Genomic DNA, 27,054 nt, shown 5'->3' on the forward strand with positions numbered 1-27,054 from the left:
CAGGTATGTACAGGAGAGACAGGGATGACACGGTGCAGAGGACCGGGGCTGGGGGCCTCGGATGCTACCTGCCCCTCCCCCTGGCGGACCACTCTGTCCTTGGGGACCGGTAGCCACCTGGGCACCTGCAGCCCCACTGCCCCAGCCCAGGTCACTCTGTGGAACACAGTGGTCACTTCGACCCCTGGGGGCCCAGCCGCTGTACAGGGCAGGGCAGGGGCCACCCCAGGGGAGCCGAGGCTGGCAGTGCCCTCCCCCACGAGACCCCTCATCTCACGGGCGTCACGTGTACGCCTCCCTGCCCTCTACGCCATCGTCCTCCGGTCTCGTCACTCTGCCCTGCTTCTGGGGCCCCCCTTCTCTGTTGCAGGCCCTGCCCTACAGCACACACCAGTGTGGGGGAGACCCCTCGCTGGCCCCGCCATCCTGCCTCCGGGGTTCAGCCTGTGCAGGCCCCTCCCTCGCGTGGACGAGGCCCAGGACTTGCTCCTGAGCAGGAGAACGGGGGCTAAGGTGACGGGGGTCGCGTGCCAGCTCAGTCTCTAAGAGGCTGGACTTCCGTCCGGCGAGCGGGCCTCCACCTCGTTTTGACGAAGCCGACGGATGCGGCGGGGACGGACGGATGTGACGGCGAGGCCCGCGTGGCCAGGAGCCTGAATCCTGCCCGTGACCCCACGAGCTCAGCGGAGGATCCTGCCCCAGCTGGGCCTTGAGCTGACCACCACTAGCCGACACCCTGAAGCAGGGCCCAGCCGGGCCGAGCACAGGGCCTGACCCCGAGCCACGTGCCGCTTGGGAGCGACCACTGACTGTCGCTCTCCCCCCGGAAGCTGTAGTGCGGACACGGCCAGGGCCCCGCTGGCAGATGCGTCCAGCTCAGGCTGGACCGGGGCCGGGGCTGGCCCATCAGGCCCGGCGTCTTGCTCCGGCGGCACTGGCAGCTTGAGCCGTGGGGTCTGAGGCTCGGCTGCTGTTTCCTGCTGTGCGCCTTCCCTTTTCCTGCCCGTTCCCAGAGCCGGCCTTCCAGCCCGTGGCGACACGGCGGCAGCAGGAGGCAGCTTGCTGACAGAGGCCGTCCGCTCCTGTGGCTGGAGCCGGCCCCGGAGACCTGGCGGAGGCAGAGCCGCGGGGACACGCATCCTTCCCGACGCCACGCCGTACTTGGCGACCTCAGCTTCCTTCCCCACATCCTGCCGTCTCTGTGGCCGCTGGTGCGCTCAGAGCTCTGGGGTGCGGGCCGCCCGCGCCGCTCACCCCAGCACCACACTGGGGCCTGAGCCCAGGACGTGGGCCGCGAGGCGGTCCTGAGGCCCCTCCTCCCTCCATGAAGCGACAGAGCAACAGGAAAGCTCTGTGTTGTACTTTGGCGTCTGGTTTGCAAGCAGCCCAGATGAGCCGGCAAGGCCTGTGACAGTGAGTTAAGTCTGGGCGTCAACTGGGCCCATCTGGTAAAGGTTGGATGTGCTCCTTGAGAGCAGCTTTGAGACGTGGTGACGAGCAGACTCCGGACGTGGCAGACCTTGTCCATTCGGTGGAAGGTCCTGAGAGCAAAGGCTGAGGCTCCTGGAGACGAAGGGATCCTCGGCACTGAGACGGAGAAGCCGCCCTAATTCCGCCGGCCCCACGATGGCACGGGCCGGTTCCGGAACATGCGGACGCACACACTCCACTGACACGAGGCGGCCGGCCGCTGGTGGAGGGAACGTCCCAGGGCGGGCGAACACATCCTTGAGAGGAGTGGGTGCTGGGGGCACAGCGGCCCCCCAGGGCCACCCGTCTGCTCCTTCCTGTCAGTCACATGCACCGGGTGGCGGCACTGGCCGGGGCCCTCGGGAAGGGGACGAGGCCTCCAGGACTCGAGAACGGGCAGGGGAGGCTGCAGGCCACCTGCACGGTGGTGTCAGCTGCTCTGGGTGGTTTCTTTCTTGAGTTTTCCGATAAACCTAACAATTCTGTTACAAACATGGTTGCGGGAGCTTCTGATGAGAGCAGGAGACCATGACTGAAGGGAGACAAACGGCAGGATCGCGGGGATCCCGAAACCCCACACTTCAGGCTGGCTGCCCTCCAGCTCCGCCCCCGCTCGCTCCCGCTGTGTCCCCAGCCCCATGTGGCGTCGCGACGACAGGGTAACGGCAGCTTCTCCCACCAGGCCGAAGGCTGCCGGTGAGGTCACAACAGGGCCCGGCCCTGTGTCCACTTCACGTTCACACTTCACACAAGGCGGTGGGGAGCGAAGGCTGGGGCCTCTCTGGGGTCTTCAACCCAGACCCACGGGACTCGCATCCAGACATCTGGCTGGGCTGCAGCACCACCCCCGTCGCCTCAAGGCCCTGCTTCCTGCCCTTGCAGGACGGTGAACCGGGGGCTCAATCTGTCCTGCCCTTGGCCAAGGCCACCCTGCCCTGGACACGTGTTCCCGCCGGCCGGCCCTCCTCCTCACCTCCTCCCTGAGACCCTCCATCCCTAGGAGCCGCCAGGTGTCTGGCCATGCTCCAGGCCGGGCTCACCCTGGGAAGCCCCAGTCAGCACTGCCCAGCGCCCCTCCGTGGTGGAGGCCCCCCCCGCAGACACCGCATCCCTGGTCACCAAGGGCTGGGGGCCCACACGCTCCCCCACGTGGAGGCCAGGGCTCTCGGCAGGTGTGGACTGAGGCGTGGCTGTGCTCTCCCCTGCCACCCCCAGTCCCAGGCACCCCCCGGCTGTGGCTTCTGAGCACATGTGGGAAGAGCAGCTCCCTCACCGCCCAGGCCCTGCCCCCTGGCCTGGCATTCGAGGTGGAGACACAGAGACCCCAGCGCTGAGGGGCCCCAAAGCCCTCAGAGGATCTCCCGGCCTGACACATGGGAGGGTCCGTCACAGACCCCCACGCACTGAGAAGGCGGCGACAGGTCACACTTGACCTCGGGCAGGGCCACTTACTCTGGGGACGACTCCGGGGTCAGGTTGGACATCTCCTCAGGCGTCGGAACTGCACACGGGAAGGATGGGGAGAGTGTGGTGACCGCTCCACCCTTCCCCCACCCGGGCGCCTGCGCCGCGTCTGGGGTCTCGGGAGCCACGGTGCTGTCTCCAGCGCCCAGGGGCACAGGTCAGCTCCCAGCTCCTGCCTGCCGGCTCCTGCCTGCCGAGGCCACAGGAGCCTCGGGCCACAGGAAGCTGTCCTGCCTTCTGATGCTGAAACCGGGCTTCACCGTCTCTGGCCTCCAACCAGCCCTGCTGTCCCGGGACAGATGGCACTGCCCGTCGACCGCGCCGGGCGACCTGGAGGTACCAGCTGACCCTCGGCACCCAGCACACAGGGGCCGGCTGCCTACCACTGCCCCAGCCCCGTGGGCTTCCTCACCACACCCACCCATGCCCGCCCACTGGCCCGCTCTCTGTGGGGCTCAGGCACCGCGGCCTGAGCAGGCCACTGGGCCAAAGGGGAACAATGGAGCCAGGAAGGGTCCCGAGACCGCACCCGCCGGGCAGGTATCCCTGCACTGTGGGGTCCCCGACACACAGCGGGCGGGTGTAGGGACACGGGGACACCGGGGGTCGCTCCCGCCAGCGCCTTCGGGAGGATAAACCACCAAGGCAGAGGGGAAGGCCCTCTGAAGCCGGCCCCCGCCTGCCCCGCCGGCCAGGACGGGCGGTGTTCCCCCGGCCCCAACCCCGCGTGCCCTGCCACACTCACCTTGCAGTTTCCGGCGGTGGAAGCGGGGTGACCCCAGGAAGCTGTTCTTGATGGAGTTGAGCCGTGTCCTCCAGGGCACCCCTCCCACGCTGGGGCTGGATGGCGGCGTGGGGTTGGGTGTGCCAGCCGGGCTCTCCTTGGGCGTGTGCACAGGCGTCCCCTTGGGGGTAGGGAGGGGACTGCCCCTCGGAGAGGGGTGAGGGGTCACCTGTATGGTGGGGACAGATTTGGTGTTTGCTTCAGTCCCGGTGGGTGGGAGCCGGGCAGGGGCCGGCAGGGTGGGTGGCCCCGGGGTCAGGGCCAGCTGGGGGCTGAGGCCTCCCGCAACAAGGGGCCGGGCCTGGGTGCCAGCCGGGAGTGGGTTGGACTTGGTGCCCTGCAGCGGCTTGTCGGTCAGCTTGGCCTTGCTCGGCAAGGTCTGGGTCTTGGGGTTGGGCCGCGGGGCGGCCTGTGGAGGGAGGACGTGTCCGGGCCGCGAGGCGCTCCGGCCAGCTTCGGGCTCCGCTGAGGTGGCCGGGGGGCAGGCCACAAAGGGGAGCTCGGGGGGTGGGGGAGGCAAGACAAACTTTCTAACAGGCTACAGGGCAGCGCAGAGGGCAAGAGGGAGAGCGCACGGGCCCCCGAGGGCCAAGCGGCCCCAGTGCATGCCCCGCCCACCCCGCATGCACACACAGCACCCGGGGACCCCAAGGCAGGACCAGCGGGGACAGGCAGGCACGGGGGTGGGAGCGTTCGCCACAAAAGAAAAGAACACACGAGAAAACAAACAAAACAAAACAAAAAACATGCAGTTAGCGAAGGCAGCCGGAGCCCACAGAGCAGCAGCTGTCACCACGCGGGCGGCCCCAGCAGCAGGTGGGGTTGGGGGGGGCCCACCGAGCCGCCCCCCACCCAGGTGCACGCTGGTGACGGAGCTGGGGCAGGGTCACTTACCCGGGGGCTGCTGAGCGGGCTGGTGGAGAGGCCTGAGGAAGCGCCGCTGATGGACCTAGACCTGGGGACACAGGTGCAGAGGGCAGGCTCAGACCAGGAAGGGGCCTCCGGCTCTCGGCTTCTCTCTCCCCTCAGGTGGACCCTCCAGGAGGCCTGGAGCCTTGATTGAGAGCCCCGAGGCTGCCCCAGCCTGTGGCACACCTGGCCGTGCCTGGGGCTGTCCTGCTGTCCCCACCCCACCTCTCACCAGGCCCAGGAGAGCCCACCGCCCCTCAGGGGCCCCATCAGAGCCCCACGATGCAGCTGGAGACCGTGGGACTCCTCTTCCCCCCACGCAGAAGGTGCTCTATGTCCAAGGCCCGAGGCCCCAGGTCCAGGATGGCACGGAGGAGCCCTCGGCAAGGATCTCTCGGGGCCTGGGATGAGAGGACACGGGGCCTCCCGTGAGCCGACTCCAGCCCCGGTGCCCTGAGGCAGCCCAGCTGAACCCCGAGGCTGAGCTGTCACAGGCCCCGAGTCCTACACTCCGCCCGGCGCCTCACACCCTGCCGTGTGGGCCACCAGCTGGCACCGGCCCTGCCCCTCCACGCCCACGGCCCTCCCCTCGCTCACACCACGAGCACCTGGGACGGGCGTCAGCAGGGACGTGGACACGGTCCACCCCGGCCCCATCTGGCTTGCAGACCTGGCCTGGGCCTGGCCGGAGAGAGGCCACCGGCCCAGCGTGCCCAACGGAGACACGCATGCAGCCGCTGCCCCCTCAGGGCAGGAACCGGACACCTCTCGGGGCAGGGTCAGGCCTGCGGGGCCTCGCTCCACCACCCCGCGTGGCCTCGAGGGAAAGGAAACGCCCGCTCACCCCTGGGCACCGGCACCTGCCATCCTTAGAGCAAGGAAACCGGAGGGGTCGAGGCAGCCACGGGAGAGAAGAGGACAGAAGAGAGTGAAGGGCGTCCACACCGCCCACCCGCCAGCCGGGCCACACTGCCCACACCGCAGCTGGCCCCTGGGCCTCGGGCCGGAGCTGAGCCCACGCCGGCCGGTGCCCCAGCACCTGTGGACTGGGGCCCCGTGGCGATGACCCTACGACTCCCGCCCCGCGAGCTGACACAGCCCGGAGCCGGGGGCAGCGCTGACCCTGCTCTCAGCACCCCCAACCCAGCCTGCCCGAGTCCAGGACCGCACTCAGAGCCGGGCCCGGGCCCGAAACTTCCAGATGCTGAGAACAGGGCTGGGGGGCTGGTCGGTGCCAGCTGGTGCCCACCCAGCAGCCGTAAGCCAGCCACGAGCTTGCCGCCCGGCACAAGGAAAGCGGAGAAGCAGCAGCGAAAGAGAGGGGAGCCGCGAGCACGCCCTCCGGCCTAACCAGGCGGTCGCTGGAAACTGAGCTGCAAAAGGACGGCGCCAGCACAAGAGCGGCCGGGGCGCGGAGCAGAGGGTGAGGCGCAGGCAGGTGCAGGGCAAGTCAGAGGGGGCCCGGGGGCGGGCGAGGCCCCGCCGCTGTCCCCGCCGCCAGGCAGGAAGCCCTGCAGCGGCAGGGCTGGGGGCTGCGGAAGGCCAGACCCTATGCAGAGACCCCTGGGACCGGCACACCTCCAGCCCCTTCCTAGGGAGCCTGCAGCCGCCTGGGGCTGCCACGTCTACTCTGGCCCTTGCGGGCAGCAGGGTGGCCCCAGGATATGGGCCAGCGTGGGATGGGGCAAGGGAGCTTAACGAGGGCCATGGAGGCCCACTGACCACGGGGCAAGGGCCGGCCGGAAGGGACCTCACAGCCTGCAGCCCAGGCACCCCCGCAGGGAGAGTCTCAGGGTCTCCCGGCCCCTCTCGGGGCCAGCCATGGGCCTCGTGCCAGCAGCCCCGCTCCTCCTCCTGGGCATCAGCCTAGCCTGACCCGGGCCCTTCCCCGGCTCGCTGGAAGGTTCCCTTGCCAAAGGGGAGAGGGCCAGATGCACCTCAGGCCCAGCCCTGCCACCAGGCCCGCCGCTGTCTTTGGGGCTGGGGGGCGGGGGATGGGTGGGCAGGGTGTATACCTGTCTTCTTTGCTGAATTGGGGGTGGGCTTCAGCGATATCCAGGCTTTTACTGAACATTGCTTTACTACAGCGGGAACAAAGCGAGAAAACAGAGTTACTGATGCAGCCCCACCAGGCGGCCCAGGAGGCCAGACCTCCACACAGCTCCGAGCTGGGCACCACCCACCTGGCCCCAGGCCAGGGCGCACAGACGTGGCGGGGAGGGGGTCAGGCAGGAGAGCACCAGGACCGTAGCACACCCGGCCCCAGTGACTTGCTCGGCAGGGTGGCCTGGCCAGGCCTTGGAGGATGCCTAGCGCTGCCGCCAGCCCTGGGACCCCTCCAGCCCCAGCGGGTGTGGCCTGTTGTGGTAACGAGTGGCCCAGCCAGAGAAGAGGCAGCGCCTGAGAAGCCGCAGCGGGTGGGGAAGTGCCAGGGGAAGGACGGCTCACGCCTGAGCCCACCCCACCACCCCCGGGCACCCCCGGCGTCCAGGCCTGGAAGGCAAAGCAGAAGCCACGACGGGAGGCCTCCCACGCCCAGCCCCTGCGCCTACGCCTGCGCCTGCCCCAGGCAGCTGCGGTGTGCGGGGTGTGGGCGGCTGGTGCAGGGAGAGCTGGCGAGCCTTCAAGCTGCCCTGCAGGTGTTGGACCGGAAGCCAGGACAAGGCTCGGGAAAGGTGGGCTGGAGAGAGGTGACCTCTCGCCTGGGCTGCTGGAGGGGGCCGTTTCCCTGGGGCCCTGCCAGGAGAGGTGCACCCCCAGCAAGCAGGACACAAGGCACAATCAGGGCAGGACCGCGGCCAGCAGGGACCTTCCTCCTGCTGCTCCCTTCCCCCCACACCAGTGCGTGAGCCCACAGCATGTGGGCCACGCGGCCTGGAGACCTGGAAGGAAGCCCCAGAGGCCAGGACCCCAGGTCAGAGGCTGAGCCAGCCTGCTTCCCTGGGGAGGGCCTGGCACCACCATGGGGCTGTGGCCTGTGAGTTGGGCAGCCAGTCGAATCCTGATGGTGGCCCAGTAGCCCTGCAGTTCCTCGGAGGCCTGGCCGGAGGGGCTGTCCCCAGATGGTTGGCGCCCCTGCCCGGGCAGGAAACCCGAGCCTCTCCCAGCCAGCCCCGAGTCAGCAGAGGCTCTGCAGGACCCGGATGCCCTTCCTTCCTCGGTGGTGGTGGGGGGGGGGGTCTGTTTGGATAGCCCAGAGCTGCTCCTCACCCACCGCCCTGCCCCCAAATTCCACGTCCCCGACCCCTGCACTGCCACAGGTGACCCAAACATGGGCTCAGCAACCATCAGGGATAAGCCTACTCGGCTGCAGCTCTGAGCACAGCTTGACCTCTGAGCAGCCCGGCTCAGCCCACATAAGTCCAGCTCAGCTAAGCTCAGCTTAGATCTACTCAGTCTAATCTACTCCAGCCCAGCTCAGCCCAGTCCTGTCCAGGACGGCCTGACCCAGCCCAGTTTAACCCAGGCCAACAAAGCAAAGCCCTGCCCAGCTCAGTCCAGCCCAGCCCAGTGTACTCCAGTCCAGCTCAGCTCAGCCAGTCCAGCCCAGCTCAGTCCAGCCTAGCCCAGCCCAGAGTTCAGCCCAGATCAACCTACTTCAGCTCAGTCCAGCCCAGTCCAGATCTGCCCTGCCCAGGGCAGCCTAGCCCAGCTCAGCTCAATGCAGCCAGTGTAGCCCATGCAGTCCAGCCCTGCCCAGTAGCCTTAGCCCAGCCCCAGGGCCGGGGGCGCAGAGAAGAGCCAGGCCAGGCCCAGCACAGCCCGCGAGGGGCCCCATCGCTGACTGGGCCAGGGCACCAGGAGGCAGGGCGCTGGGCCCTCCCAGAAGGCACGCACCTCTGGCCGTGCTGGGCCATCTCGATGGCCCGCCGCGCAGGCACCGGGGAGCCGCCGTCCGTCACGCTCAGCACCTCCATGGACTTGCGCTCAGGCCGCCGCTTGCCGTGCCGGTTCAGCATTGGGGAGTCCACACGCTTCCGGGGAGGATCTGCGTGCAGATGGGGGTCAGGGCCAGGCAGCCTGGAGGGGGCAGCGTGGGCCGGGCCACCCTGGGACCTTGTACCTATCTCGTTCCTGGGCGGCAGGTCCTCGTCCTCATGGCTCGGATATCTTTCTTTCCGGTCCAGGAGAAGGAAATAAATCATCTTCTCCTGGTTCTCCCTGCAGCGGGTAAGAGGCGCCAGGAGGGTGGATGGGGGTTCCTGGAGGGCAGTGTTCCCACCCCGACTCCACCGCGCAGCTCCCAGACATACTCCTCGGACAGCAGGTCCTGCAGCAGCTTGTTGCGGTCCCGGAAGCAGCCCAGCGAATGCATGCTGTCCAGCACATCGGGGTCGATGTCCTCCAGGCTGGGCAGCGAGCGGATCTGCACCTTGCGGGGGATGGGCTGCTCCGGCTCGGGCTCGTTCTTGCCGCCTCTGTGGGTGACAGGGCACCCCGCCACTCACTCACCTCTGGCCCAGCCCGTGGCTCCTCCGCCCCTCCCCTTCCTGGGGCCCCCTTGAGTCCTGCTGCTCTCCCTGTGCCCAGCACACCTCCTGCGTCCTGCATGTGCCCAGCGCAGGCCGGCCCAGGGGCCCCCGAGAGCTGGCCGGGTGGCCTGAGCCTGGAGGCAAGCCTGCGCTGGGCCCCCTGCCCACCCCCGCCCCCTGCCTTCCCTAGCAGGCCCTCCAGGCCACGGCAGCAGGCAAAGCAGGCGATGAGGGGAGGAAAAGCTACTTACATATACCAAATGTGTTTCTGAATGTGCTCTAGCTACAAGGAAAGAGAAACAGGGCGTTAGTACAAGGAAGGAACAGAGGCCACGTTAGGAGGCCATAAGGAGCAGGGAGGTGGGGAGCCCGAGTGTGGAGAGAGCAGGAGAATGGGGGAGGGGGAGAGGAAGGGACAGGTACGGAGCCACAGGGAGGACCCAGAGGGGGAAGGAGAGCCTGGAGAAGGGGGAGGGGCTGGGGAGGATGGAGAGTGGGGAGAGCACGGGCGGGGGGGGGGGGGGCGGTCCAGGCTAGCAGCCCTGACCCTGCCTATCTGAAGTGAAAAAGAAAACACCATCCTAGAGACAGCAGAGAGCTGGGGAGAGTGGGGGCTGCAAGCATGGGCAGGGGCCGCGGGGAGGGTGGGGGAGCAGGAGCCCCCCCCCCCCCCCCCCCGCGGCTCCCGGCAGGAGGCCGGAGGGAGGAAAGCAGGGCGGAAGCAGCCAGGGCTCAGTCCACCTGTGCGGGAGGGGAGCAGGTGCGAGCGAGCAGGAGGCTAAGGCGAGCCCCTCCCTCCACCCTGACCTGGGGGGGCTTGCTTGCGGAGGGCGGCCTCCTGGGCAGTCCTGCTGCCCCTTCCCCGGGGGACCTGCCATCCTGGCACGAACCGAGCCCAGAGGAGGCCAGAGACGGCTGGCCGGAGCTTCTTTCAGACGCGGGGGCTTCCCTCGGACCCTGGCCACCCCCTGGCCACTGGAGTCGGTCATGAGGAACTATTCTCGCGTACAGGGCAGGCCCCGAGCAGCCGGAGAGAGTCCGCGCTCCTGGACCACACTCGCGCGCGCACAGCCCTGGGCGCGCGCACCCACCACCTGCGCACGTTCACGCTGGGCACGCGCCCACGCCTCCGCCCCGCGCCCGTGCGCCCGGATGCGAACCCTGGGGGAGGGGGGACGCACCGTGAGGCGCCGCGTGGCGTCCACCTCGATCATGCCGCGCAGCAGGCTCTGGCAGTCGGGCGGGATGAAGTGTGGCATGTGGAACACGCCCCGCTTCACCTTCTCCAGCAGCTGCCGCAGGTTGTCGTCGTCGAAGGGCAGCGCCCCCTGCCGACGGGACCGGGTCACCGCGGGGGCGGACCGACGGCGGGGGCACGGCGGGGGCGGGGGCGGGGGCGGGGGGAGCCTCACCACAAGCAGGGCGAACAGAATCACGCCGCAGCTCCACACGTCTGCCTTGCGGCCATCGTACTTCTCTCCCTGAGGACAGTACTGGGGTTGGTGCTGGCGCAGGGCCGGGGTCTTTGCGGGGACCGAGGGGCCCAAGGGGAGCGTCTGGGAGGAGCCGGCCCCGTGGGCGGCGCCAGGGACAGGCGGCCAGGCCCCGGCCTGGGGGTCCACGATCTCCGGGGCAGGGAGGCCCCCTAGGCGGGACAGGGACCAGGGTGGGGGCCCGTGGTGGGTTGGCTACTTACCCGGATCACCTCCGGGCAGGCATAGTGGGGAGACCTGAAGGCAAAGGCAGCAGTCACAGGGCAGGAGACTCAGGACCCACCGAGCACCCAGCCGTCCCGCCCCCTGGGCTTCTGGACTGCCCCCAGGACCGCAGCAGGTGGAGAGGGAGGGGAGGGGAGGAGAGGGGAGGGGAGGGGAGGGGAGGGGAGGGGAGGGGAGGGGAGGGGAGGGGCCCTCCCCGCTCCCCCCGCTCCCCCCGCTCCCCCCACCGCGAACTCTGCCTGGGACGATGCCCCACTGTGGGATCCTCAGGCCCACCAGGAGGCCCCAGGGCTTTGGTGCTGATTCCCTCACAATCTAATCCCCCCTGCATGCTCCTGGGGGAGGCCCAAGCCTGGCACCCAGGGGCCCACTCTGCTCCAGGCTGTCTGCCCACCTGCCCTGCCCAAGGAGATGGTCACCAGAGGCTGGACTGTGAGGCATGTCCAGGTTCCCAGCCCCGGCACCCCTATGAGAGTGCATGGAGCAGGAAGCTGGCATGCCAGCCTCACTCCCAAGCAGAGCAGGGAGCTCCCAGGGCAAGACCGGCCTTTCCGAGCCTGGCCACAGAGCCGAGGGATGTAATGGGCCAGGCGGGTCGCCTGCAGCCCCTCACTGCACTGGGGAGACGGTGACAGGAGCAGAGCCGGGGCCCTGCCTCCAGCCCAGGCTGTGGGGTGCTGGGGGGCCCTGGGGCTGGGGGGCCACCTGGCTGGGCAGCCGCGGGGCCAAGTCTTCTGGGGCAGCAGCCCCTGGCCACTGTTCCTGGCCTATGGAGAACGGGCAGCCGGTCCAGGGCACAGCTCACCCGCAGCTAGTCTCCAGCAGGCTGTCGCCAACCTGCAGCGACGCCATGCCGAAGTCTGCGATCCTGATGTTATTTTTCTCGTCCAGCAGAAGGTTTTCTGGTTTCAGATCCCTGTGGCTGGGAAGGAAGGCGCGATAGAGGCTGACAGGGGTGGGAGCTGCCGCCCCTCCCGAAACCCCGCCCTCACAACCTGAGGCCAATGGCAGCGCTGCCTGGTGATGTCACCAGCAGCCAATCGGAAGTCTCCTACGGGGCAGACGGCGGCAGGATGGAAGGACAGGGACTCTGCCAGCAACGGGCAAGCTGTTTTGCTCCCTGGGGTCCCGTTCCCCTTCGCTGCTTCCCCCACCACACCTACTCTGGGCCGAGGCCAACCTGAGGCCGCCAGACCGAGGGTGCCCTGACCCCAGGACCCCTGAAAAAACCAAGGCACCTGGCAGAAAGCTTTCTCATGCCCCTGGGCTGGGGGACCAGTAGAGAATATACTGCCTGATCCAGGGGGAACGGGGGGGAGTGCAAGAGTGGGGGGAGGCACACCTGCAGGGAGGGGGGCTACCTGGTGGGGGAAAGGGCACCTGGAGGGGCGGGGGACGCACCATATGGAGTGACTGTGGCAGAAGTCTAGCGCAGAGATGATCTGCCGGAAGAACTTTCTAGCCTCTTTGGGGGTCAGCCTCCCCTTCTTGACAAGGTAGTCGAAGAGCTCCCCACCAGACACGTGTTCTAGCACCAGGTATCTGCGGGGGACGGGCGGGCGTCGGGTGGGCGCACCCAGCCAGGGCACCGCTGGCCAGAGGTGGTGGACCACCACCCCACCCCGGCGCCATCCTCCCCCGCGTCCCGGCACTGGGCACCCTCAGCGGGTGGGGTCCCCGCCTGCCGCCAGGGAAGCAGGTCCAGAGGAGCAGGGCCACAATGGGCCCCAAGGCGAGAGGGGCACTGCAGTCGCTGATCTTCTTCCGAGCCTGAGGCTTGGCCCTTCCAGTCCCTCCCTGGCCACCCCGGGCCGGGTTCCCAGAGGAGGGGACACACATCAGACACTCAGGCCCTCAGGGAGCCCTGGCCAGCAGGGCAGACCTCAAAAAGGCATGGGTGGGGGACGGGGCACAGCTGGTCTCGGAAGATAGGGGGCCGGGGGTGGGGGATGAAGAACTGGGTGGGTGTGGCCAGAAGGCAGATGGTGAACGCCCCCAGCTTAGCTCGACACAGCTGGGGTGATGCTGAAGGGTAGGGCTGAGCTGCTGGAGGCGTGGGGTCCCCATGGCGCCCTGGGTTCCATGGGGACCCCACGCCCCTCTGCGGTGAGCAGTGTCCAAGCTGAGCTTCCCTGGGGTGGAACCTGAGGGACTGGTTTCTAGGGTGGGGCGGGGGGTGGTCCAAGACACGTGGACATGGCTGCCTGCGGGCCTCAGGGGAGCTGGGCCTGGAGGGCTGAGCACAGGCCCCGAGGAGCCCCTGGTGGGAGCCAGGGAGGGGTGGTTCTGGCGGGCTGCGGTGGCTTGGGGAGGGGAGGTGTGTGACAGGGGACTTGCGGGACCAGGGCTGGCGAGGACAAGGGTGTGGGCCTCGTGGGGCTGTATCAGGAGCTGGTCTTGCAGGAATGGAGGGGCTGGAGCGGGGTGTGGGGGGCAGCCTGTCTGCAGAGAGGAGGAGTTGGGGGGAGGAAACGGCTGGAGACACGGGGTGGGACACTGGGTGGGGTTCGAGCAGAGGCGGGGCCAGTCCCAGGGGACCTGCCCTGCTCCTGAGGGGGAGGCCACAGCACAGGCCCAGTGGTGCCCCAACCTCGGTGGCAGAGGTCCCCCGCCTGCTCCCCTGCCTCCAGGCTCCCTGGGACCCCCGGGAGGGCGCTGGGCCCAGCAGCACCAAGGCCGGCCACCGTCCACCATGCTCCCAGCATCCTGTTCCTGTCACCCCGCCTCTGCTCGTCTGCGCCCCGCCCGGCCTGCTGTCCGGGCCCCTCCCTGCTTCCTGCCCCTCCTGGGGGCCTCTCCCCCTGCCTGGCACCCCCACAAATATCTGAACAGAAGGAGGCAGTGTGACCGGCCTCCTGTGTGCAGAGGTGGGCAAGGCCTGCTCAGCACCCGCCCGTACCCCAAACTCATGGATATCAAGACACCGCCAGGTGGGTCCCCACGTGGGCCTGTGGCCCTCCCAGCGGTCCCAAGGGCGGCTTCAGCTCACCAGTGTCCACCACCTGCCCCCACCCCAACCCCGCGGTAACCGGTACCCTGCTCTTCTCGAGGCCATGGGGAGCGGCTTGTCATCCCATCTGCAGTTAAACACTCAGAGTTGGGCATTCGTGTGGCGCTGGGTCCCCGACTGGCACAGGAGAGGGAGGCCCAAGAGCGGGCGCTGCTTGTCGGAGGAGCTGGGGCTGAACCCGGGCCCCCTGCTCCCCCAGGGCCACTTCCTGCCCCCCCCTCGCCTGCCCGAGACAGCGCTGCAGGGGCTAAGGCCAGCCTGCATCAGGGGCCCAGTCAGGGCTGGGCCCGAGACCTTGAGGGCCCCTGGGGCAGTGGGCCTGCGGGGACCATGCCAGGACAGCCCCCTGCCCACACCCCCTCGCTCAGCTGCCCGTCCCGAGGAACGCTCTGGCAGAACCCCTCCCTGAGGGACACAGCCCAGCAGCCAGGCCTTTCCTACAGCCACACACGGGGCAGCGGCAGAGCTGACTCCCCCGAGGGGACCCTGTGAGCAGCCGCCCACACCCCCAGGGGAGCTCGCTGAGGCCACACAGCAGGAGACGTGGGGGGTTGCCACGCGGGAAGACATCCGCCGGCCTCGGTGGCCACAGGAGGTCAGCCACGCTCAGCACCCTGACAGCAGGCTGGGTGAGGGGCCTGGCGTGGCGACAGTGCGGGATCAGCCAGCCTGGGGCCCCCACCCACATGAGGGAGCACACGGGGGCTCTGAGGGGCTTGGCAAGGGGTTCGTGGGAGGCCCCGGCAGAGCGGCGGGGTCCTGAGGCTCACTGGGGCCGGGAGAAAGGGCCTGAGTTACTCCCGCCTCTCGACACCTCCCCCCAAGTCCGCTCCCCGCGAAGGCCCCATCCTCAAGCCAGTGGCTCTGCAAGTCCCCCCTAACCAGCCCTGGACCCGGTCAAGGGGCAGTGACCGCCATGGCCTGTCCTTCAGACCCCCTCCTGTGACGGCCCCCCTCTGCCCCCCAGCTCTCCAGACCCAGCAATACCTACAAATATTTTTTGTTCTCATAGACGTCATGCAGCTTGAGGACATGGGGGTGCTCGATCAGCTTCAGGATGGCGATCTCCCGCTCCACCTGCGGGTAAGGGGGCGCCGTCATGGCAGGCCGGCCGGCCTCATCCCCCTACCCGTGTGCCGCCCACCCGCCCGTCCAGGCTGTGGGGTCACAGAGCCCCCGGGATGCTGGGCTCCTGGGGGCAGCACTGGGCCCTGGGGCAGGTCCAGCCTAGCACTGGCATCTCTACCCTGTGGGCCGCCTCCCTGCCCCTCCCCCAGCTGCGCTCGGCCCCTGCCAGGCCTTCGGGGTGGGGGGGGCCGGTTACACCCCCAGGTCCACTTCCACTGAGATAGTTCCTGTCTCCCCACCTAGGTATCTTGTGGCATCTTGACCTTAGCGCCCCAAACACACGTAAGACCCCGCCCCCAAGCTGGCCGCCGCCCAAGGCAGGGTAGGAATCTGCCCAGCTTCCACCAGCGCTGCCCACACCCCATCCAGACGACCGCCACCTCCCCTTAAAACCGGCCCGTGGCGCATCCCCCAGGGCTCCCCAGCTGGGCCCACCCGGCCCCCCCCCGCCGGCCCCCCCCACCCCCCCCCGCCCCCAGCGGCCAGAGGGGTCCTCACTGTGTCACTGGCCGGCACCCACCATGGCCCTCCTGCTTTCCTGCCCCCGTGTGCCTGGAGGACCAGGCCTGCTCCCCCTCTGTCCCTCGCCCCTGCCTGCTGAGTTGACAGCCGTTTGGACAGATGAGCACAGACGGGACACAGAGCCTGGGCAGCCCCACCCCGCTGAGTGTCTGGTCCCACCCAGCAGTCCTCCAGTCACGTGGGGTCTGCTTCAGTCCCCAAGGGGACGGGACTCCACCAGGGCTGGGGTTGGGCGGTGCTGAGGTGGGGGGGGGGCAGGGAGGAGGAGGGGCTGCGAGGCCTCCTGGGAGCCGGCACTTCCTCTTCTCCCTCAGAGACACGGGTCTCTTCCTGATTCCAACGGGGGAAACCGAGGCCAGCCAGCCCTCTCAACAGTTGTGACAGCAGGACCCAGCAAGAAGCCCCTTCCCAGGCTGGCTCACCTGCAGCCTGGCTCCGCCCTGCCCGCTGGGCGCTCCCCACCTTCCCCGCCCGCCCGTCCCCCCCCCAAGCTCACCTTCATCAGTACAGACTCGCTGAGCTTCTCGCGGTTGACGATCTTGACAGCCACCTTCTGGCACGTGACACAGTGAATCCCCAGCTTCACGAGGCCTGGGGGCGAGGGGAGCCCTCAGACCCCGTCCGGCCACCGCCCAGGCCTGACCAGCAGGGCCCCTCCCGCACCCAACCCCGGCCCCTCACTCAGCGCCGGGATCCTGTGCCCCTGCCCAACCCCCCCGCCTGTCTTGGGCCAACCCCAGGCCAATGTCGGCCCTCCCACGCTCCCTGGTCGCTGGCCAGAGGTGTCCCCAGGTGGTGTCCCCACGCCACATACTGGCCCTCTGCCCCTCCAGCCTGGGCCTCGGGCCCTCACTCCCAGGTCAGCAACACCTGGAGTCCCTCCCCCAGACCCTAGCAGGAGCTCGGCCCCTCGGCAGGGGAGCCAGGGTGCCCTCAGGTCCCACAGGCCTCTCCCCCACCCGTCACCCTCCTCTTGGCCTTCGGACCCCTGGACAAGGTGCCCCCGCCACCTGTGTCCAGCTCCCTGCTCTCCCCAGGACACCAGCACAGGCCCAAGGCCCCTCCCCCGGCAGCTGCGGCCCGCCTCCCGCCTTCCTGCCTCTCCCACGGGACAGGGCACTCAGCCGATTCACCTCTGCTCTCATCGCCACGCTGCAGGGAGCCGTGGTCCTGGTCACTGCCCCCTGGCCTCCTGCCCTCCTGCCCTCCGCTGGACCCTCCGTGGCCTCAGAGCGAGCCGCCCTGCACTCTCCCCTCCCAAGCCTGGGCCCGGCCTGGACGTTCCCCGAGGTGGCCTGTGTTCCCTGATGGGCACGGAGGTGACCACCATAGTTCGGGCCGCCTCTGGCATTCGGGCGCCTAGATGCAGCGTAGGATGACCTGCTCCCCCCGGCACTGCAGCCTGTCCACGACCTCTGCTGGGTTTTGAGGGATGTGGAGCGCTGGACGCCCCTCAGTTTCATTCACACTTTGCCGACTCTGTTGCTGCCGCTTCAGTTACGACCTTGACACAGTCTCAACGGTTCCGACCACTCGGGTTTGCATTTGCCCCTTTTTGCGCTGCTGAGGGGGGGCTCTTACCAACTTGCAAAGCCCTTTGCTTTTTATGGGAAATGAATTCTTTGCCATGTGCATCGAAAACACGTTCCCCTAAGGGGCGCATCTCTTTATCAGGCCTTCGGGGTCACGAGCAGTCACAGCTTCCCGGCAGGGTCACGTCCTCCTCCTTCCTGCTCCCGGTGGGCAGTGGGCCCGCTGGCAGCCGGGAGATGACCTTTGCCCCCCAGACGCAAGAGGAGCAGCAGGCGGGGCTGGACGAGGGGCGGGGGGCCAGGCCCCGTGGGACCCCCGAGCCCCGAGCCTGGGGGCCCCAAGCTCCTCGGCTCAGGGGAGGACAGAGGTCCCGCAGCGGGGCCCACTGAGCCCCAGCTCCCACCCGGGAAGGGCTGCGGGCTCCTCAGGCCTCTCCCCAGCTGCCTTTGTTCCGGAGCCCAAGCCCTGTGATTCCAGGTCAGGAGCCGGGCAGCAGGAGGAACGTCACCGGCATGTCATTCAGAGCCGTGGCCCAGGGTCTCCACAGCCTCCAGGACGGCCTCCAGGACAGGAACCGGGCCCGGCATTGACCCCTCCACCCCGGCATCAGGCAGGTCTGGGCCCAGACGCAGAAACAGACCAGGAGCAGGCCCGAGTGAGAAGCGAGCTTCTGTCTGGCGAGTCCCCCAGACAAGCAAGGTGCACGGGCCTCGAGGAGCCGCAGCAACGGCGGCCAGGCCGCTCCCCGGGGGCACGAGTCCCTCCAAATGCCCAGGACAGATGGCCCAGAAACTCCCCACAGATGAGCCTCACACCTGTGCATGCACACCCCTATGCGCGTGTCCCCAGGAGGCAGGGGTCACGTGGAGAATAAAGGGAAGTGAGCTTTAACTCAGAAGGGAGCTGGACAGGGACGCAGGCAACCCTCCAGAAGTGGAAAACTAAGTGGCCGCTGCCACCACCCCCATCACTGACCACCACAGCAGCCAGTCTGCTGACAGAGCGTTGGGGCCGTGTGACATCAGGTACCGTTACCACCCTCCCTTCACAGATGAGAAACTCCATCACCAACTGGATGGCACAGAAAAGCCAGGAGAACAAAGGACCCAGTGGACAAGGTGCCCTGGGCGAGCCCCATGCCATCAGGGCATGAGCCTGCCACACCCTCACAGCTGCTAGCGGGTCTGCGGGCTGGGCCCCCAGCCAGGACACATGGCTGGGGTGCAGGGGGCTGCCCTGGGCTGCGTCCTAGAACTCTGGTGGCTGTCTCCCTGCCTTCACCTTCCTCCACTTGCTGCCTCTTTCCCCGAAAGTCCTCTGCCCACAGACTCCTACACACCCCTCAAAGCCCAGCATAGAGGGGCCCCTCCTGGGTGAAGCTTCCAGGCCGCCCTGGCTGTGCTGGTCTCCTGCAGCCCCGGGGTCCTCCGGGTGGGAGGTTTGGGTTCCAAGCAGTCCTGCCACCTCCCTGGAGGCAGGGAGCAGAGTGCACCCTCGGGAGGGCCTGCTAGGGAGGCCCAAGACGGCTCTAATTACCCTGCCCTCCAACAGCTCAGGCTCATTTTCCAATTGTGATTTCACCTCTAATTATTGCCTTTGCAGCAAATAGGTACACGTCAAGAGAAGCAAAGTACAGAGCGTCACAGATAATTATGGGAGGAACAGAAGCGATCCTGCCCAGCGGGTGCTTGAGGGTGCTGCGCCATCTGGGCCCTGCTGCAGGAAGGGGCTCCTCAAGGGCGTCCTGAGGACCCCAGGCCCACCCACGAGCTCCCCAACACACCCCAGGCTCAGGCACAAGGACGCGTGTGCACGAACACGGGCCCTCACCTCCCGGGGCTCCTGAGCATGGCTGGGAGAGTCACAAGGGGATCCAGGAACCGCTGAGAACAGACCCCGCCCCAGGGCACCCAAGTGTGCGGGACCTCCCCGCACCTGGGGCAAGGGCGCGGGGCAGCAGGATGGCCCTCTCCAGCACCCGGGCCCCTCCACTCATCGACTATGGCTCGAGGGCAAGAGGCGGCCACAGTGCTGGGGGCAGGGAGCTCTCTAGGCCTGGCTCAGCACCCTCTGCAGCCCCCGCTGGCCCCCGGTCAGCCGTCAAACCCAGGGCACCAGTCTGGTCGGAGGAAGGAGGCCAGGGCCCCGTGGGGCCTGGGAGTGGTGGGGAGCGCGGGAAGGTGTGGCCCTCAGGGCTCTCAGACCTGCAAGGGTCCAGCATGGGAGGTGGCTGGATGGGCCTGTGGGGTCAGAGGTCAGGCAGGGGTGGTCCTGAGCAGATGCCTCACCCTCCAGCTCTCTGGTCATCCTTGGCCTCCCTTTTCTTCTTGGTCAGGTACCTTCAGGGAAAAACCCTGCTAGAGGGCCCTGCACCCAGGGGGCTGCCAGCTCGTAGGAGTGGACAGAGCACAAGGGACCACTGCCCAGTGGGGAGCCCCCAGGGAGGGGCCCAGACTCCACTGCCCAGAGACTGCCATTGGGGCTGGACAGGGGTCCGGGCCAGGTGACAGTGCTGCATCTGGGGGGTGGGGGTGGGGAAGGGGACCCTCTGCACCCCAGGCTCAACCCTGTGGCCCAACAGGGCAGTCAACACTAGGGGTGTCAGCAGGGCCGCCTGAGGACTCCCCTCCCTACAGACACAGTGGGGTCACTCCCTCTAACTGCATGCCAGCCTCCAGCTCTGTTTCCACCTCCAAGTAATGAGCCTCTGTGGATGTCCCAGGCCTGCCTGGGAGGGGAAGGCCCTGGTCTGGTGCAGGTGGCATCAGGCTCTCCTCTCGACCTCCTAGGGTGGCCCAGCCAAGGCCTGCTGCCCCATCCCTGCAGCCCCAGGCCCTGTAGCCCCAGCCCAGCAGCCCCCGGCCCTGCATCCCCAGCCCAGCAGCCCCAGCCCTGCACCCCCCAGCCCAGCAGCCCCAACCCTGCAGCCCCCAGCCCTGCAGCCCCAGCCCTGCAGCCCCAGCCCAGCAGCCCCAGGCCTGCAGCCCCCAGCCCAGCAGCCCCAACCCTGCAGCCCCCAGCCCTGCTGCCCGCAGCCCCACAGGCCCCAGCCCTGCAGTCCCTATGGGCAGACAGTGCAGCTCCCACGGGCTGCTCCTCCGCCTTTTGTCCTGAGCTCAGAGCCGCCCCAGGCCCTCGGCTATCTGTCTCTTCTCCAGGTGCCAGGCCACTGCACAGCCTCCCTCAGGGCATGCTTGGAGCACCTCCCTGAGGGCCCTTCCCTCCCGCCCACCCCCGCCCCAGGGCCCCTCGCTCCTCTGTCTGTGGCAGTCAGGTCCTGAGACCCCAGCTGGCCCCACCCTGCCCCTTGGAGGCCCAGTGAGCGTCCTGCACCCAGGGCTTTCCTGGCCACCCCCAAGAGGCGGCTGCAGCGGGGTCAGGACCAGAAGGAGGTCCCTCTCCTGTCAGTGACATTCCTCTGTCAGTTTCCATCTCTGATTACCATCCCCCCACCCACCCAGCCCACGCACTGTCCACCTCATCTGAGCCCCTGGATGGTGATGGGGGCACCGTGGCTCAGTCTGTCAGCCCCCCACCACACGGCACTGTGATCACCCTTCCGGAGGAGCGGTGTCTTGTGGGCCGGAGCCTCCCTCCCAGGATTGGGGTGCCTTTCATACACTTATGGCCCCTGAAAATGGCCTGTGGGTTCCCCAGGGCCTTCCCAGCACCCTCTTTAACAGGCCGGGAGGGAGATTCTCGGGGCCTGGGGGCCACGCTCAGCCGGTGTCTGTGGCAGGAGAGCTTCACGACACTCTCCCCCGTGGCTGACCTGTGTCCCGCCCACCGCGTGACAACACAGGAGTGTGACCTCGAGCCTCCCCTGGCTTGAGCTGCACGCTGCCAGCCCGCACTCGCCGGCCGTGTCCTCTGCACATCCACCACGTGCCGGCCTGGGAGTCCTCCCAGGGCACGAGAGGGGTGCACGCAAGCTAGCGCACACACACGTACGTGGGTCCTGTGCGTGGCTGCCCCCGCCCGTGCCTCCACACCACCGACTAGCCACGTGACCTCGGTGACACAAATCGCACGGGCTCTGCACGGCGGTCGGGTCTGCCCTGGGCCCTGCTGGCAGAGTCCTGCGAAGTGACACACGCAGAGTGCGTGCAGCTCCCACACAGACAGGAAAGCAAAGAGAGAAAAGACTGGTTTTGCCATTTCTCGCTTAAATCACCAAATCTAGATCAGGCTGCCAACCGTAGGCACCCATCCCTGGGGCATGGAGCCAGCTGAAGGAAGAGAGAAGGCCCCTCCACCCCTGGGCCTGGCTGTCCCCTGCGTCGTCCTCTGTGGCTCCTCAGTCCCCCCTCCCTCCCTCCCCAGCCACAAGCCGTGGGCCCCTCCCTCGGTGGCGTCAGCTCTGCAGGGCCCTGGAGTTTTCGCCTAAAAGGCCTTTCTCCCCGCCGCCCAGCCGCCCCCATACTGCCAGGGGCACCGAGCCGCAGCTTCACGGGTTCAGCGGTCCCTCCTGCCCGCCCCACCCCACCCCACGGGGAAGTCCCCTGCCTCAGGGGCCAACCCCGAGACCCCCTCCTGTGGCTTCTGCCTCGCGCCCCCCAGAAGAGGGCGAAGGTTCAGATGAAGGGTGGGGGTCAGCCCGTCTCCCCGGAAGCGGGCCCCAAGGCTCTGGCGGAGGCGGAGGCGGAGGGGCGCCAGTGCGGAGGCGGAGGGGCGCCAGTCCGGAGTCAGCACGTTTCTCTGTTACTTCCGCGTGGGCCAGCGGGAGGCGGCCTGGAAGCCAGAACACGCTCTGCCAAAGCGCAGCGCCAGCTGCTGTCCGTGGTGCTGACAGAGCCGGGCCGCAGCCTCCCACAAGCCCAGGCCTTCAGAGGACAGAAAACAGACCCTGAGGGGAAGGGACGGCACACACCCGCTCCTGCGAAGCCCCCGTCCGTGTGCCCACACTGGCCTCCTCACGCTGGGGGCGCGGGCACGGGTGACCAGACGGGGTGGAGGGCAGGATGCGCCAGAGCCCAGCTCGGGTCACCTGGCAGCTCCCGTCAGTCCCCTGTCAGGCTTCTGCTGAGGCCGGAGGAGGGCAGGGCAGCCTGCCTGGACCCCCCAGAGCCCCTCTGAGCACCCCAGGAGACACCAGCATGCAGCCGCTAATGCTCACAGGACCACCAAGCACCACTAACGCCCGGGGCGGCGACCGGCCCCCTCCTCGCACATCACTCCCCACCGTGCCTCTGGACCACGTGGCCAGCTAACGTGGTGCCAGGGCCACAAGCAAAGCTAACGGCGACCCACTTTCCGCCCACTGCGGGGGCGTCGGGGGATGCTGTTTCCCTGGGGTGGACAGGTTGCAGCAGCCCTGTCACCTCTCCTGCCCAGGTTCTTGCTGGACAATGGGGGAGGTGGCTCCACACTGGCTCTTGGGACGAGTCAGCAAAGCTGGTCACCCTGCTGCCTGCGAAGCTACCCGCCCTGCTGCCCGGCCCTGCTGCCCGCCCTGCTGCCCGCGGCTGGCACCAAGGGAGCCTTAGAGAGTGGTCGGGGCGAGACGGGCTCGGCTGCCCTCACTGAGATGGGACAAGAGCAGGAATGGGGCTGACTCCCCAGCCTGGGAGGGGATGCGTCTTCTGGCATCAGTGCAGTGGCGCCTGGCCTCCCGGTGCAGGTCCTTCCTGCCACCTAGGTGCTGGCTGCTCCGCCCGCCTCGGTGGACTGCAGCCCCACGAGGACCCCTGGTGACTCGTGCCTCCTGGAAACTGGCCCTCGGGCAGTGTGGTCAACCCCATGCTGCACCAGGGCTGGTCTGTGTGGCCAGTGGAACGTGGCAGAATGGATGGCTTCCTGTCTCCAAGGCCAGATGCTAACAAGAGCACAGCTTCCTTTGGGGTCCCTGGGGCCTTGCTCGGGTGGAGACAGCTACCTTGTCTCTAGGCAGTGCCCCTCAGAGACGGCCACATGGCCTCCAGGTGACAGCAGGGGTGGGGGGAGCCTCCAGTCCAGCCCACACCTGGAATCTCGTGAGACCCCTGAGCCCCATGCACCCAGCTCGGTTGCCCTGGACGCTTGCCCCTCAGGGGTGGTGAGAGAACGTTTGCTGTCTCAAGACACTAGGTTTTGGGGGCAGCTTGTTATAGAGCAACAGAGATCAAAGAAATACACTCAGCCCTACAAACCGCCAGGCCTCAGAGGAACGCCCGGGACGGTGTCCAGTGTGAGCTGAACACACGTGGCGGACAGCCTCACAGACAGGACACATGGCCTCAGCGGCAGTCGAGCCTGGTGGTCCCGGCCAGTGCTCTCAGATAAGAATCCAAACCACCCCAGGCCTGAGTTTCCTCACCTGAGGAAGCAGGAAAAATAATTCCCCAACAGGCCCCCTGCCGGCCCAGCCCAGCCCCATCACACAGCAGGAGGTGCCTGTGAAACCCTGGAACCGGAAGAGGGGCAGCCTCTCCCCCTAGGCAGCCTACCCAGAGGGAGTCCCAGGGCCAGAGCCTCAACCCTGGTCTCTCTCTACCCCCAGCCAGCTGGCCAGCTCCCGCCATAGCTGGGGGAGAGCAAGGGCCTGCCCGGCTTCCAGGACTAAGTCCTCCCAGGCCCGGCTGGGTTGGGAGCCCTAGGCATGGCACATCACGTGGATGCTGGTGGTGGCCGAGGACGACGCACAGCCCTCCCCACTCCTGGGGGGCGTGGAGCGGGCTGTATCCCTGTCTTTTAAACCTTGGGGAAACCCCTGCCACCAGGTGGTCGCTGAGAAAAGGGGACTCCTCAGCCCGTCCTCTGTCTCCTACACTGACCCCGTCTCCTCCCCGGCACAGCACCCTCCGCTGTCTGCCTGCGTGGGTGGGGGACCCTGATGGGGGGCAGGAGGCCACCCCACTAGGGTGATGGTTAACCCCACCTGGCTCTTCTCCCATCACCCCCCAACTCGGGGTACCCAGCTGTGGGGGAGGATCCCTGGTGGCAGCCGGGTCCAGGCTTCCAGGAGGAGCATCCCCTCCCTCATCCTGCAGGACCAGGGACGGCTAGGCGACATCCAGGCTATGGCCAAGGGCTCCCGGCAGCAGCCGAGCAGCTCTCGAGCCCACGGGCAGGGAGCAACAGTACAAACTGGAGATCCACTTGGGGCCCCAAACCCAGTGTGCAGGGGTTGGATGGTGGCCCCAAGAAGATGTGTCCACGTCCTAACACCCAAAACCCGTGAGTGTTAGCATGTCTGGGAAAAGGGCCTTTACAGAGGTAATTAGGTTATAGGTCTCAAGAGGAGATCACCCTGCGTGGAGGGTGGGTGCGCCCTAAATCCAATGACAGAGTTCTTATAAGAGAAAGACCGAGAGAGATTAGACACAGGCGCACGTGAAGATGGAGGAAAAGGCTGCGGGGATGCTTCTAGAAGAGCCAGCAAACTACCGGAAGCCGGGGGAGGGGCCCGGAACCATCCTCCCTCAGAGCCTCAGGAGAACCACCGCAGACTTCTGGCTCCTGGAGCTGAGGATAAGATTCTGTTGTTCTAGTGACCAGGGTTGTGGCAGTCGTGTGGGGCCCCAGGGAACTGTGCAGGGTCCCTTCAGCTCACACGGTATTTACCTGAGTCTCCTCTCACCCCAAACCTCCCGGTACGTTTCATAAGGGTTTCCGCTCGCTCCGAAGGGAGGCCTCTACGTAAGCGCGTACCTTCACGTCACTCAGCGTAGTGAGAGACCCTCCCCGGCCCACATGCACAGCAGAGGCCTCTGTGCCCACCGCACCAGGCAGCTCCCAACGCTGCTCGAGCCCCCGGGGCCCTGGAGAGGTTAAGGACAGGGCTGGGGGTGGGATGTCGGGTTCTGCTGCCTCTGCTAGTGCTGAGCAGCTCTCACAGCAAGCCTGGCCAGCACCCCCCTCGCCCTGCCTGCACCGGCGACATCTGGGGCACCGGCCCTGGGGGCTGCAGACCTGGTCAGCCTGGCGCCATGGCTGAGACCCTCGGGCGGGCTCTGGGCAGTGGTCAGGCCTGGATGTGTCCCCTGCTCCAGCCACGCCACTGGTCTGGTCAGGACGAAGGCTCCCAACTATGTTCCACTTGAACCCTGATCCTTGCAATGGCTCCTCCCTTTCTCCGAAGGGGACACAAGGCTGGGCGAGGCCCGCAGGACCCCAAGGCCCATTCACTGCCACTGCCCAGGCAGTCAGGGTGAAACTGCCCCATGGCCAGCCCCGGAGGCAGGGCTTCCCCAGCTGGTGTAGACACAAGTTCCATGCCTATCACCCCCTCATTACAGGCTTGGGGGAGTCGAAGGTGTGCTTGGCAAAGAGGTGGGGAAAAAACAGATGCTGGAAAGAACGCCTGCAGCTGCCCAGGGCTGCGGGAGGGGCAGGCGGTGAGTGGTGGCACGTGAAGCCCCTTTCAGCACCGCGGACAGGAGCCGGCGCTGCCCTCCAGGCCGGCTGAGCAGCCGGATGGCCCATCCCCGCCCAGGGACAGCAGGCGACTTACTTCGGACCACACTGGAGTTGGTGGGCGCCAGAGCCAGGGTGCCCTTGGAAGACAGTTGGCGATCTTGGGGCACCTCCACCGGCCACAGCCCTGGCTCTTCCCTGCGCCGAGCAGGAGGCCTGCCTGCACCACACCCTGGGGATGTGGCACTGCTGTGGCCTGTAAACTCAGGACACCAGGGGCACGCACACCCTTCTGCACGGCCCCTTGTGCATCAGCCCCAACCTCAGGAGATGCTGCCCGCCCTCCCAGGTTCCAGCACCTGGACACGCAGCCCCACCCAGGCCCCCCACAGGGTCTCCCACGGCTCGGGCCCACAGAAGGGCCCTCGGAGTCCAGGAGAACACTCCCCTCCAACCGTGGGAGTGGGGTGGAGAGGTGCTACAGGAGCTCCCACCCCGGAGGGAGTGCACCAAGGCAGGGCCTGGAGTTGGGCGGGGCAGAGGATGGAGCTTGGTGGCCCAGGTGGAGCCCTGGGAGAGTGGGGGGCAGGGCCCAGGCAGCTCCACCCGGGGAGGGACCCTCGCCCCCTCCAAGTCTCTGAAGCCGGTGATCAGGGAAGTCCAAAGCGCCCCCCGACAGCAGGGGCTGGGGGGACTGCCTTCGCCACCTCCAAGGCCCGAGGGGGAGACCGTGCTGGGAGCGGGTCCACGTTGCTCTGGGCCGGCGAGGGTGGGAGGATCGCACTGAGGCCAAGCCCCCCCACACCTGCAGCCACCCCCCGCCCCCCAGCGGCCCGGGCACCCGGCTGCCAGCGCCCTCTCCATCCTGCCTGACTTCTGTTCCCACCCGACCACCAGGGGCCCCATGGTTGGGCTGGGGAAGTTCGGGGACTGCAGGCTCGGCCTTCAGTGGGCCTGATGAATAAACGAAGAATGGCCACAGAGAGGCCAGCAGCGCGGCGGGGCTCTACCTGCGTCCCCGGCCGGCCGCAGCCTCAGTAATCCCTCCTACTGGACGGGAGACTGGCCTTGGAGGACGTCTGGGGGCGCTCTCCGCAGCCGCCCCCTCCACCCGGCTCCCGGGCCAGGACCTCCTCTCTCACATCCGCCTTCACAGTCCGCTCCTCCAGGCGCAGCGCGGGGAGGGAGAAGCACTGGGCCCGGGGGCACCACGTCCCCGGGTCCCCGCCAGGGGGCGCCCACGCCCAGGGGGCCCACTTCAAACGCGCCGCCGCCTGCACCGACTCAGACCCGCGCGGGAGGGGGCGGCCTCTTTGAAGTTGCCGCCCCGACATCAAGGCGCCACGTTCCCCTCATTAGTGGTCCCGCCTGGTTCTTCCCGCGCCTCCCTCCTTTCCCCGCCCGCCCTCGCGCACTCAGCCCCAGCTCTGGGTGGGCTGATAAGGCGCCCCGGTTCTCTCGGCCTCTCCTCCTGGGGTTCTAGCTCCCCAACCTCCTCCTTCTCCCTCCCCCCTTCCGCTCGGCGGGGATGCCCGGATCGCGCGCCCCAGCTTTGCGCTGCATCCGCCCCCCGTGCGCCCACGCTTCCGGACTCCCGGTGACACCCCGACACCCCTCACCGCGCTCCCGGGGAACGGGGGGGGGGGCGCGCTCTCAATATAGATTCCGCTGTTTCCTTCGCCCACCAGCGCCAGGCAGGCGGGAGGGGGA

The 27,054-nt window shown here is 67.8% G+C and overlaps 1 protein-coding gene across 15 annotated transcripts in view; it reads right to left on the reverse strand.

The window, feature by feature from the left end:
• The window catches only part of BRSK2 (BR serine/threonine kinase 2), a 64,381-nt gene that overhangs the window by 7,054 nt on the left and 30,273 nt on the right, over positions 1 to 27,054 (reverse strand). For 7 of the 15 annotated variants that reach the window (XR_010841319.1, XR_010841320.1, XM_067037864.1 and 4 more), the window contains exons 2-16: positions 15,974 to 16,068; positions 14,819 to 14,904; positions 12,219 to 12,359; positions 11,623 to 11,739; positions 10,796 to 10,829; positions 10,512 to 10,580; positions 10,281 to 10,427; positions 9,351 to 9,382; positions 8,881 to 9,045; positions 8,691 to 8,788; positions 8,465 to 8,615; positions 6,643 to 6,708; positions 4,613 to 4,673; positions 3,680 to 3,887; positions 2,923 to 2,971 (exon numbers count right to left, since the gene is read on the reverse strand). Coding sequence is in view for 12 of the 15 variants with exons in the window: in XM_067037864.1 (XP_066893965.1) it covers positions 2,923 to 2,971; positions 3,680 to 3,887; positions 4,613 to 4,673; positions 6,643 to 6,708; positions 8,465 to 8,615; positions 8,691 to 8,788; positions 8,881 to 9,045; positions 9,351 to 9,382; positions 10,281 to 10,427; positions 10,512 to 10,580; positions 10,796 to 10,829; positions 11,623 to 11,739; positions 12,219 to 12,359; positions 14,819 to 14,904; positions 15,974 to 16,068 (1,519 nt within the window). In the remaining 3 variants the exon portion in view is untranslated. Of the gene's footprint in view, positions 1 to 2,922; positions 2,972 to 3,679; positions 3,888 to 4,612; positions 4,674 to 6,642; positions 6,709 to 8,464; positions 8,616 to 8,690; positions 8,789 to 8,880; positions 9,046 to 9,350; positions 9,383 to 10,280; positions 10,428 to 10,511; positions 10,581 to 10,795; positions 10,830 to 11,622; positions 11,740 to 12,218; positions 12,360 to 14,814; positions 14,906 to 15,973; positions 16,069 to 27,054 lie in introns of those variants that run through there. The other 8 variants (XR_010841321.1, XM_059070401.2, XM_067037866.1 and 5 more) reach the window with 3 other exon arrangements.

The sequence above is a fragment of the Kogia breviceps genome, chromosome 7 (assembly GCF_026419965.1).
Source record: "Kogia breviceps isolate mKogBre1 chromosome 7, mKogBre1 haplotype 1, whole genome shotgun sequence".
In the NCBI taxonomy this organism is placed as follows: Eukaryota; Metazoa; Chordata; class Mammalia; order Artiodactyla; family Physeteridae; genus Kogia; species Kogia breviceps.